Below are 12,060 nucleotides of genomic sequence, written 5' to 3' on the forward strand. Positions count from 1 at the left end.
TCTGCAAGGGGCAGATGATGTTTGCCTGTAGGCAGGAGGCATCACGTGAGGAAATGAGACCGAGCCAAATTCTTCCGTGCGTTTGTTTATTTTTAGCACCCCGTGGCTGATTTTTCAGCCTGTTGTTATGAAGTTCCTAGGAACACAGCCCAGAGATTTACGTTTGTCAGCCAGTGGCTTGCACTGGAGAAACATTTTCCTTCCTTGCTACGGGAAGGTTAGAAAACGGTGAGAGCATCGGCAAGAACCGGCGACGGGGAGAGCCGGGCGAGGGACCGGCAGCTCCGTGGCGGGGAGGCTGCCTGGGGCTGAGCTCCCATTTCTAAATCCCAGCCCGGAACGTGTGGGCTTGGCCCCCGCGCAGGGTGAATTATTGTTGATTTATGGCTTTCGGTGGAATGGAGCTTTCTCGTATCCCCAGCGTTCTTGGCCCTCTGCTTTTAACCTTCACTTTTGGATTAAGAATTTCCTGCTTGCCCTGACCTTGGGCTGCTACGAGCTGCAACAGGGAAGAAACAGAGCAGCTGGATGCTTCTCCAGTTGGGTTTTGGTCTCTGTGTTCCCCGCAGAAGGGGCAGCTCTTCCTTAAGAGCGGAGCAGGGCCCGGCAGGCGTCTTTCACCGGCTGCGACATCCCCCAGGCGAGGGAGAGGCCCGTTGCCAGCACAGACATGAGTGCATTATAATACGATGTTGGCAGGAGAACGGGAAGGAGCGAGCCAGAAAATGAGACCCTGCTGACCTGGGGTTGCTGGATGTGCTTGCAACAGAGCTCATGTTTTAAAAAAAAGCACCCTCAGATGATGGTTATTATTTTACAAAAAGTTATTATTTTACAAACGCTGCTGAACGTTTAAGCATCTGAAAATGATTCCCGTCATCGCCAGCAGCACGGCCCTGGTGCTTTGGGTCGGGCCCGGCTGGTGGAACACCCTTGTAAAACAGGGTCCGGTGTCTCGTGGATGCCCTGCCCGCACCACGAGCCCACGGTGGCACGGAGCAGCCTCCCTCCACCTCAGCAGCAGCCTTGGCGCAGATGCAGGTTGTCTCTTCTCCCTTCCCTCTTGTCTCTAGATCAGACAACCAGTTTTTCAGCCTCCTTGCACAGTGCTGGAGGACTCCTTCCATCATCCTCCCATGGGCTCCTTCCAGCCGATCCCCACCTTCCCGGAGCCTGGGGACGGCTGGTCTGCCCCTGCCTGTGCAGCCCTGCTCCGCCTGCTGCATCGCTCCTCTGCCAGTTCTGCCAGATCCCCTGTTTGTGCAGCTGATTCTTCCCAAGCTCCAATCCTTGCCTTTGTTTTTATTGAATTCCGTCCTGGCTTTTTGGACCCTTCCTCCAGTTCTCCGAGAGCTTTTGGAATTTTAATCCTGCTCTCAGATGTATCTGCAGATCCTCCCAGCCTGCTCACATATGGGGATTTAATCATCATACCATCTACTCCATCATCCAGCTCATTAGCGAACGGACTGCAATAGGCAGACGCAGCGCAGACCCCTGTGCATTTTTACTGCAGAGCGTGGTTTATTGCATATCCCTGCAAAGCCAGAGGGAAACTCATGCCAATTTTTGCTGGCTCGGTAATGTGTTTTGGCCAATTGAAGAGACCGGTAGGACGACTGTAAAATATTTAACGAAGAAATAGAGTTTGAACATAGCACTGGAAAGCTGACAGCAAATCTAAATCACCCTCCGTACTGGGACAGAGACCTCTCCTGTAAGCTGGGGCAAGACAGAAAGTGCCTCGAGCTCATGCAGGAGCCCAGTGCTTAAGCCTGGGCTTTCCCCAGTAAGGATACTATTCTTTCCATTTTTAAAGAAAACACTCTTTTTAACTGTTTTGCACCAGCAGGTGAAGAAAACACCTCTGGAGGTGCAATGCAGTGACCTCTGTGCATGCCTGAAACAGGCTGCACCATGATACTGTGTCCAGCTGCCTAATCCACGCTTAATTCATCCCAGCTCAGCCCTGCGTCGCCCGCAGCGATCCTTCCCTCGCCGCCGGGCTGGGACAGGCAGGATGCTCCCGCTGTTGTGGGCTTGGGAACAGAGACTTTGGAGCCCCTGGGCTGCTGAAAGCAGCCTGTTTACTGATTTTTCCAATAGGGAAGCTGCTTATAAAAAAAAATATATATACATGGTATTTTAAGGGGCTGTCTCCATCCAAGTGAGCTGTTTGCAGGTGTCCAGTGCGGACCTCACTGGGGTGGGATGGGAAGAGGAGGAGGGGGTGCCGGTTCTGCCGAGCATCGCCCCGCAGCACTGCCGGCACCCCAGAGCAGGAGCTCTCCCGTGCTGCTGGCCTTTGTTTCTGTGTTGGGTTAAAAAGGAATCTTGTTTCAAGTTAATTTAGACCTGTTCCCAATCACAACAAGCTGAAGTAATCTAATCTGCTGAGAAACCCTCGCCGGAGACTTTGCCTTGCTGGAAACAAGTTTGTTTAAATCAACACTGAAAGCTAAACTAGTGACAATTTCTTGTGTGTTTGTGAAGTTTCGTAGCAAAAGCCCTGGGAGCAGAGAGAGGCGGCCAGGAACGTCCCTCGCGGCTCCTGCAGCCTGGCTGCCGGCCACCTTGATGGCTCGGTTTTAGTATCTCTTTTCTAAAGTCATCCTGTCCAGCACAGTTTGAGCACTATTTGTAGCAGCAAATATGAGGGTGAGTGCGTTTTGCTGCTGACAATCTACTTTATTTCTATCAGCAGGGCATTGACACGCGGGCTGCGGTGTCCGCAGGGACGTTTCTGGGGTCAGCGTGATGTATGAACGCGGGGACAGCAGCTGTTTCTCAGCAATGAAATGTTTGTTCAATGAAACCCTTCACCTTGAGTGGCGGAAGCTGGGTCCCAACTGAGGACTGAGCTGATGACCTGTTCACAAAGCAAAAAATCAGGGGATTATTCCCAGGGAAAATGACATTTTTGGCTTTCCATCAGGGGGACAGGGGCATCTCGGGGGGAAGAGGGGAGAGTGCAAGGCACTAGCCCGGCAGCTGCACGGAGAAGCTGCTGCTGCCTTTGCCCCTTCACCTTCCCCATAACCCGCTGTGCCCGGGGGTGCAGGGCGATCGCTCTGGGAGCGGGCACCCACCCCAAAAAGCAGGTACCCACGTGTGCCCGTCGGCCTGCTGGAGCGGCTCCAGGGTGGATTGCAGAGCCAGGGTCACATCAGCTAGAAACGCTCATTGCCTCGCATCGCGGTGGGACTCTGAGCTGTTCGGTTCCTCCGTTAGCAGCTGCTGGGGCGTTGTTCGGGTGTGCCGGGCCGGTGGCGATGCCGCGCTGACCTCTCTCTTTCAGCCGGGGCTGGGGGCTGTGCCTGGATGACCCCCCTGCCCGGGAGGTGCTGGACTACCCCTTGGTGCCCCCGGGTGTCCTCTACGACGTGGGCCACCAGTGCCGGCTGCAGTACGGCGCCCACTCCACCTTCTGCGACGACATGGACGTAAGCCAGGGTCCCCCCGGTATAACACGGGCTCGTGTGGCTCTGAGGGGCTCTCTGGGGGCGGGGGGCATTGCACGGGCGACCCTCTCCCTCCAAGTTAAATTTGTGCCCATGGGTTGTCCGGTGCAGTAACCGTCTCCTGCACAACTGTGTTTTCTGCAGAGCGTCTGCAACACGCTGTGGTGCACGGTGGGGAACACGTGCCACTCCAAGCTGGACGCTGCCGTTGACGGCACGGCGTGCGGGGAGAACAAGGTAATGGGGAACAGTCCCCTCCGCGGCTGCAGAGGCTCCGTGCCCTGCACACAGGGCAGTTTCACAGGCTCCGGCAGACGGGGATGGGCTCGGTTCACTGCCCTCACTCTGGCCAAACACCAGCCGCTGCTGGGGAGGGACTGCTTCAGTGAAGCTGAAAATGCCTCAGGAAGGTGAAAGCTGCAGTTAATTACCGTGGCAGGAGAGCACAAGGCTTGTTCTGCTCTCCGTCTGCTGCGGCGGCGGACGCTCGCCTGCTCGGGGGGTCCGGCAGCACCCACGGCAGCTCGGCGGGTGCTGCAGTGGGCACAGGGTGCGGAGGGAACCGGCTGCCTGCAGCCAGCTCCGGTCGCCCTTGCGTGGGTGACGTACCGGAACAGGGTTTTCCTGCTCAAGGTAGCATAAAACCAGAGAGTTTTATAAGAATATCTGTAGACGTCTCTCCTCGCTAGGTTTAGTGTCCCCTCCTGAAGCCCTGGCCCCAGAGCACTGGGGATGACCCCGGGCTTAGCCGCCGCTCCCTGCGAAACCTCCCGCCGTGCCTTTGTCCGTGGCTATGCCTCGCTGACTCTTCCCTCTGGGCCGAGGTCAGGCTATGAATCCCGGTGCTGAGGGGTCTCGGTGGAGGTTTGGGTACGTTGCTTCGGATAAATCCTCAAACAGCCCAACATCCCTGAGTTTCCCATCGCTTAGAGGTGCGCTGGGGTCTGGCAGAGCTCAGCTGACCCCCAGGCACCTCCATGCGAGCAAAGCACGGATTTTCACGGGGCAATATGGGTGCTGGGCTTCAGTGCTCTCCACAGCCGGGCTCTCTGACTCAAGATCAATTATTGCATCCTTAAACCTTGTTTTCTCTTCTTCTGGCCTGTCCCTTTGCAGTGGTGCTTCAATGGCGAGTGCGTGCCTGTGGGTTACCGTCCCGATGCGATCGACGGCGGCTGGGGCTCCTGGAGCTCGTGGGCTGCCTGCTCGCGCAGCTGCGGCGCGGGCGTGCAGAGCGCGGAGAGGCAGTGCAGCAACCCCACGTAAGCAAACCCTCGCTCCCCCAGAGCTCGTCCGGACCCCATTTGGGAGAGGAACCCAACGCTTCCTTATCGCCCCGTAAAGCTGGGGAGCATCATCTGGCCACTGTGGTCCTACCCCTGTCTGCATCTCGCGGCAAAACTGTGCCATTGTGCAGTTATCAGTCTGAACAACGCGCTTTTGAAACACTCGGGGGATTAATTTCACGGGGTTATCCAGCCGCCGGGGCAGCGAAAGCCTCTGGAGGGGCAGAGTTTGCTCTGTCTCCTTCCACATCTAAGTCGCTCCTGCTCCGTGCAGGCAGAGAGCAGTTGTGATATGACTCAAACAAAGCGCAAAGGCTCCACGCCTGTAGATATAAAACATATCCAGCATCTAATGACAGAAAAGAAAAACAGGCGTTCTTTGAGCCTGATTCAGAGTTGTTTTGAAAAATCCTGCTGCTGTTTATCACTCCATTGCATTCCATGAGCGATTTTTGATCTGTGCCCGGCCGGAGGCTGCCTCCCCCCAGCCCGCGGTGCCGCAGCCAGCGCTGCCTCTCGCCTGGAAGTGTCCGGGAGACGCTGACGGAGCAGTGGCCTTGTCCATCCCATGATTTCTGGGCCGACCCATCTGCTCCCCAGATGTCCCTTTGGTCACCAAATCGCTGTTGTGCTGGATTCAGCCAGAGCCCCCGGCTGACCCGGGTGTCAGAGCACCCTGGGATGGGAGAGAAAAGGGCTTTGTGAGCGGTGTTCCAGTGGCAGTCGCTTTTCAATGGCTTGAGGACTTCTGAAAGCTACGGGAGCAAACTCTCTAACGAGCCCAGATGTGCTTTCTGCCCAGCTTCTTCCTTGGGCACATTGTTTTTTGCACCTGCCATTGAGCTGTTTAAAGAAGCGCTGTGTAATCTCGGTCCCAGGTCAAGAGCTGGGTTTGTGTTTGACATGAGTTTTGTGGCAGAAGTGCAATTGTAGTTTATGGAGTGTTTTAAACGCAGCTGCGGGCGGGCGGGGGAGCAAGCACTGGAAAAGCAGGAGAATTTCCCCGGGCAGTTGTTTGCTTTGGCCACTGTAGGTAAATCTTCAGCTTTGCCTTTTGGATGGAGTGAACAAATGTGAGCGCTGGGCAGACCTCCTCCCGCAGGCATTTCCTCGGGGCAGCGTATGTAAACACAACCCTAAAATAATAATTAACTGTTCTCTTCAGTGAAGCGTGCCCAGACTTAACTGATCAGGGGAAAAGTCTTTCATGAGGCCGTGGGGACGTGGGCCATGGAGAGTGCTGTGACCAAAGGAAAAGGCAAGCGTCAGGAGATGGTGGCAGTATTTTGAGAGTCTGTTGGCATCTGAGAAAAAACTATTGTTGCGTCTGAAGTCCCTCTTACTTTAAAAAGTCCAGCAGCAGCTTTGCCGTTCCCTGGGACAGTAGAGGAGCGGAGCTGGAAGCGCATCCCGGGCGGTTGGGAGAGCAGCTCCTCCGGAGCGGCCGCAGACCGGGGACCTGGCTGGCGGGAGCGCTGGCACCTCGTCAGCCATGGAGCTGGGAGGGTGAAGATGTTTTACCCCCGGGGAAGGGTGCCCAGCTGCAGAAAGTGGAGGAGCTTCAGACATGCACGCTGCCAGCGACGCCTGACTTTTTAATAACTTTTTATAACATCATACACTAGGCCTATAAAACCGGCCATAATGGCAGCATTAAGGAGAGATTGTCCAGAGGGACAAGACCCAAGATGTTGCTCATCCAGCTTGAGAGCAAAACCTTTCATCCATGGTCTATGGACCTGTAGGGCAGCCACAGCAGCAGCAGGGAGCTGGTGCAGGAGGGACTTGGAGAAGAAGGACGCGGGCCATGGTTTCCACGCGTTTCCCCAGCTTGCTCTGTGGAGTGGGGATCCTTCTGGAGAAGCTGTTGGGTTCCTAGCCAGCTCCCTTACACGGACATCGCAGCAGAGCGATGTGTGTGGGCTATAACGGGGAGAGCTCCCCGCTGGCTCCAGGTGGTCTCAGGCTTGACCCAACCTCATGAGATCAAATCTCAGCAGCAGGTACAAAACCACCCCCACTTAGCTGTGAATAAAAAGGGAGTTTCCCCTCGTGTGTGGTAGGTCTTTATTTCATAGGACAGAGGATAACAGGTTTAAACTGAAAGAGGGTGGGTTTAGATTGGACATAAGGAAGAAATTTTTTATCATGAGGGTGGTGAGGCACTGGAACAGGTTGCTCAGAGAAGCTGTGGATGCCTCATCCCTGGAAATGTTCAAGGTCAGCTTGGAGCAACCTGATCTAGTGGAAGGTGTCCCTGGCAGGGGGGTTGGCCTGGATGATCTTTAAGGTCCCTTCCAACCCAAACCCTTCGGTGATTTTCCCTTTTCCCTCCCGCGGACAGGCCGAAGTACGGGGGCAGGTACTGCCTGGGGGAGCGGAAGCGGTTCCGGATTTGCAACGTCAGGCCGTGTCCCCCCGACAAGCCCTCCTTCCGCCAAGTCCAGTGCAGCCAGTTCAACCCCATGCTCTACAAAGGGAAACTCTACAGGTGGACGCCGGTGCCCAACAACAGTGAGTCAAGGGCAAAGCCCGCTGCCGGGTTTCTGCCTGCAGCCCCAATGAAAATCCTGAAACACAGTCTTGCTAACAGCTTGATTTTGCTGTTCGTGTCTCTAAGATTTGCCTTGCAGCGTGTTTATGCCGTGTTTTAAATTATGGCTGGGCTTGCAGGGTTAATTTATGTTTTCGGAGATGGTTACGTGGCCCCCAGCTGCTCGGGTTTAGTTTCTGCCTGTTGGGCTCCCCAGTTAACCCCTGCGAGCTGCACTGCCGGCCGGAGGACGAATACTTTGCAGAAAAGCTGCGGGACGCTGTCATCGACGGGACGCCGTGCTACGAGATGAACGCCAGCCGCGACATGTGCATCAATGGCATCTGCAAGGTGGGTCCCGCACCCGGGCCCTGTGGGGAGGGAGCCCAAGGACCCCCCGTGCTCGGGGAGACGCAGGCGGGTGCTGTGACCCATCCTTAGGTGAGCCCGGCCCCCTCTCTCGCGTGCCCCGACGGGCCGAGCTTACTCGTTTTGTCATTTGCCTCTCAGAAAGCTTTCCTTATTTCCACGAGGTACGCGGTAGGGACATGTTTCAGCCTCTGGGCTGGCTTCAAGGAAATAGAGCACAAACCCAAGGAAATAAAGGAAGAACAGTTTCACTTGAAAATAAGGTGGGGGATACGAAAGGGTGCGTAGAGAGGACGCCCAGCCCAGCCCTGAACCCGGTGCTGGCAGCCGCGGGTCTGCCCCGCAGCGATGAGGATGCCTGCCCCGGCTTGGCAGCCTCTCCCAGCGCTGGCATTTCTTCTTCCTTTTGGGTTGTTATTTTAATTTCTTGGAAGCTCCCTACAAACGAGCTGTGATGTGCAGCAGCGTTGCTCTGGCTGCTTGCCGGGGAGGGCATCTCCCGGTGCTGGAGGCCCAGGAATCTGGCGGAGATGGCGTGGTCGGCGCTGTGAATCACCTGGGAGATGCTGGGGAGGCTTCGCCGAGCTGTGCCCTGGGTCCTCCAGCTGCCGTCGGTGGCAGCGAGACGGTCCCTTCCTTCACACCTTCCCTTTCCCTGGGGAAGCAGTCCTGAGGTTTAGGGTAGAATAAGCCCGCATGCAGGACGTTGGATTGCTGTTAAATTAGGGAATGGGTGGTGATCTGAGCTGCCGTGGTCTGTGGGGCAGATTCCAACCATGGGATATACCAAAGCCACGCTGCCGCGAAGCTGGTGGCCGTGTCTCACCAGGGCCACACACAAGCGGGCAGGACACGGGTCTGCCATAGCGTTAGGTAAAGGCGCTCTCTGAAAGGCTTCTTGGAAAAACAGGCTTTTTGGGGAAAAAAGCTTCTTAGACGGCGCAAAGAGCAGCAGGAAACAGGGAAAATAATCAGTCAACGAGTTTCCTTGCAGCCTCTCATATAAAAACCATTTGTGGAAACTTCCCCCCCTCGCTGGCCGTGCTGCTGGCAGCAGCGGGCAGGGGCCCGACGGCAACTGGTGGCCGTGGGAAGGTCCCGTTTGCTCCCGTAACAGGCTGTAAGTGACTTCAGAGGCTGCGGTGTGCCGATGCACAGGCATGGCCTGGAGGGAGAGCGCAGGGGTCAGGATTTTTGCTTGGCGTGTGCAACAGGGTGCGATCCAGCGGCTCGCTGCAGGTGACAGCGCGTTTAACCAGAGCTCGTTGCACACAAAATCCTCGTCGCCGCTGAGCCTGCTGCTGGCTGCGACACCAGAGTTAAATCTGGCTCGCCACAGACTGTTGCAGTAGGTAAAGCGGTGCTGCTTCTGCCGTAGGTGTGTGCCAGCGATGCCTGGGCACCTCCTCGGGCAGCGAAGGCTGAAGGCTCCTCGTTGGCACGGGACCCAGCGGCTCCCTTTGGGGTCTTGGCTGCAGCTTTTATGGTGCAAAATCACAGGGAGGCTCTCGCTCTGCGCAGGTCAAGCACTTTGGCACGAGATGTGGAGAGCTTCAGCAGAACATAAAAACAGTCTTCAGGAAGTGTTTTGAAACAGGACTAGCGGGGCCAAGGACCAAGGGGCTTTCCCAGCTTGGCTCGGCATGTAACGTGTGCCGACAGGCTCTGCTGCCTGGGGACTCGGGTAGGAAAAGGTGAAAATGAGATGTGGGTCGTGCTCCTCGCTGCATATCAACAGGACGGCAGGACCACAAGGATATGTTAGAGAAATCCGTATTGCAGCCGAGGTGTCTGTATCGCCGCCCATCCTGCAAAAAGACCCCAGCTCGCCCCGCTCTCCCATCCACGTTCCTTATTTCCCACCATTTAGGACCATTGCGTCTCTCCCTTGTTCCTCCCGTGTCGGCAGCCGATGGCGCGGTGCGAGGCCGGGGGCGTGCAGGGGCGCGGGCGACTGACGGGGCTGCCTTGCAGAACGTGGGCTGCGACTACGAGATCGACTCCAACGCGGTGGAGGACCGGTGCGGCGTCTGCCATGGGGACGGCTCCACCTGCCACACCGTCAAGAAGACCTTTGAGGACAGCGAGGGGCTGGGTAAGGGCGCTCGGCTCCGTCCCCCAAGCACCAGGTGCCTGTTCCGCTCGGAGCCAGGCTCGCCGCTGCTCCTCATTTGCAGCGTGGTTTTAAATCACAACTTGTCAATTTGGATGGGATAAGACCTGAGTAGCAGCATGGGGAGACGTGGCATTGCTGTTGCACTTCTTGTTCCTCGAAAGAAAAATATCCCCTTACTGCTCTTTATGTCTGAAGGCCTGAAAACAAATCTGTGCACGCTGGAGCCCATTTGGGGAGGTTTAAGGGGATTTTGTGGGTTGACAAGGACGTGTTGAAAGTGTGGTAAATGCCTCGCCAGCGCCCGTACGGGAAATGTCTCGCTCTGCGATGGGCTCTCCCAGCAGGGAACGCAGCTGGGCTCGAGGTGGGGTTTGGTGCCTGTGGTGCCTTACAGAGATGTAAGGATTGGCATGATGCTGGCACCGAGGGACACTAGCGCCCGCCCAAGGGACACTAGCACCCACCCAAGGGCGTGGATCATCTCTGCCATGTCTTTAACTCCCCTGAGAGTGATGCTTGGTTCCGTTCCCAGGTTACGTCGATATTGGGATTATTCCCGTGGGAGCCCGGGAGATCCGGATTGAAGAAGTTGCAGAAGCTGGGAATTTTCTGGCGCTGCGGAGCGAGGACCCGGAGAAGTATTTCCTGAATGGTGGCTGGACCATCCAGTGGAACGGGGACTACAGGGTGGCAGGGACCACCTTCACCTACAAGAGGACGGGGAACTGGGAGAACCTCACCTCCCCGGGGCCCACCGTGGAGCCCGTGTGGATCCAGGTACGGTCCAGGCTCTGCTGGTGGTCGGGGTGCGCGGCGGGGAGGACAGAGCTGCCGGCTCTCCTGCCTTCCCGTGCCGGGCTGAGCTGCCGTGGTCTGTCCTGGCGTTTCCCTGCTGTCCGAGGGATGGGGCCGCATTTCTCTGGGAGCTGATGTCAGGAGCAGCTGAACATGTGCTGCCGGCCCGGGGAGTGTTTCCAGCCCACACTGCTTCCAGCTGAGCCTTGTCCCCTTTGCAGCATTCCTCAAAATATTTACACAGCAGAGAGAGCATGAGGAGAAAGAGCCCCTTTCCTGAGGCCTTTCCCATATCTTATCAAAAGCAGGGGAAGAGCCCGCAGTGCTTCTGGCAGGGCTGGAGCAGCCGGCGGAGGAGGCGGGAGCTGGGAGCCGTCACGGTGCCGTGCGCGGTGGCAGCGGGTGGCCTGCCAGCACCCCTCGGCAGTGCCGCACTCCCGCCGGCGCCGTGCCCCCCTCTGCACCGCCTGATGCCCTGGCGAGGAGCTCGGCCCGTGGGGTCATGCTGCGTGGTCCAAACCCAGGTGATGCCTCCCAGGGGGCTGCAGGTCAGGCTCCACTTCCAAAAAGGATCATTTAAAATCCTCTGAAACAGCTAGAAATGTCAAGTTTTCCTCTTTTTTGCATGTGGGAATTTCCGTAAAGCTACTTCCCTCCCCAGAATAAGTCGTTGTTTTCCATCAGACCCCCAAGGCTTTGAGGGCGAGCCCCGTCGTGGAGCGACGCTGCCTGGCATCAGCTGCAGCTCCCATGGCAGGAGAGGGCACCCGGGACCTGCCGCTCTGCCTGCCTGGGTCTGGGCAGGAGAGGTTACAATTAACCACGTAGTCCCAAAAAAACCCAAAAAAAACATTTTAAAAAAAAAAAAAAATTGCCTTGCAGCAGCAGCAGAGTTGCGGGCAGGAGGAGAGCATCTGCCCATCTCCTGCTGCTGTCAGGCGTTGCCTCCAGCAGACAGCCTTTGTGCAGAGCAGGCAGCGGGGGAGCAGACTTAGCAGATAATGAACTTCAGGGGTTATTTATTTCTACGTGACCTGCTCACCCTAATGATCCTTTTGCCTCCGGATCGGCAGGAGAGTCTCGGCCTTTGCCCCAACGATGGGAGCACAAAGTTGCGTCCCCAAGCTTGTGCGGCTGCCCCATGGCTGGTGCAGGGGGTCCAAGCCCCTGGCCACTGCCCCTGCTCCCCGGGAAGCCCCTTCTCCAATTCATGCATCCTGCAAACACTTTCAATCCGAGCCCAACTCGACCATTGCTAATGCCCTCCGCTGCAGCACCGGCAGCTCTAGCACTTACCTGGAAATTGCCTTATTTTACAAACTGATCCCGCTCTACTAATTTTCACCTTGTTTCCATGGAAAAATGCTGCCTGGGGGATTACTTTTCAGCACGGCTTTGTATTTTCACAAGCTTTGCACCGCTTTGCAGGGGTTATGACTGTCGGTGGGAAGGCAGCGTGGCGCGGGGGGCTCGGGGCCGTCCCTGCCGGGCAGATTCCTT

The 12,060-nt window shown here is 56.7% G+C and overlaps 1 protein-coding gene across 1 annotated transcript in view; it reads left to right on the forward strand.

Moving 5' to 3' along the window:
• The window catches only part of ADAMTS7 (ADAM metallopeptidase with thrombospondin type 1 motif 7), a gene marked incomplete at both ends in the record, with an annotated part of 48,746 nt that overhangs the window by 12,584 nt on the left and 24,102 nt on the right, over window positions 1-12,060 (forward strand). Inside the window, 7 exons of the mRNA XM_082322602.1 lie at window positions 3,299-3,443; window positions 3,606-3,698; window positions 4,578-4,723; window positions 7,092-7,261; window positions 7,498-7,631; window positions 9,624-9,744; window positions 10,298-10,542. Of these exons, the coding sequence (XP_082178728.1) occupies window positions 3,299-3,443; window positions 3,606-3,698; window positions 4,578-4,723; window positions 7,092-7,261; window positions 7,498-7,631; window positions 9,624-9,744; window positions 10,298-10,542 (1,054 nt within the window). The remainder of the gene's footprint in view (window positions 1-3,298; window positions 3,444-3,605; window positions 3,699-4,577; window positions 4,724-7,091; window positions 7,262-7,497; window positions 7,632-9,623; window positions 9,745-10,297; window positions 10,543-12,060) is intronic.

Source organism: Platalea leucorodia, assembly GCF_965183815.1.
Source record: "Platalea leucorodia genome assembly, chromosome: 9".
Classification (NCBI taxonomy): domain Eukaryota; kingdom Metazoa; phylum Chordata; class Aves; order Pelecaniformes; family Threskiornithidae; genus Platalea; species Platalea leucorodia.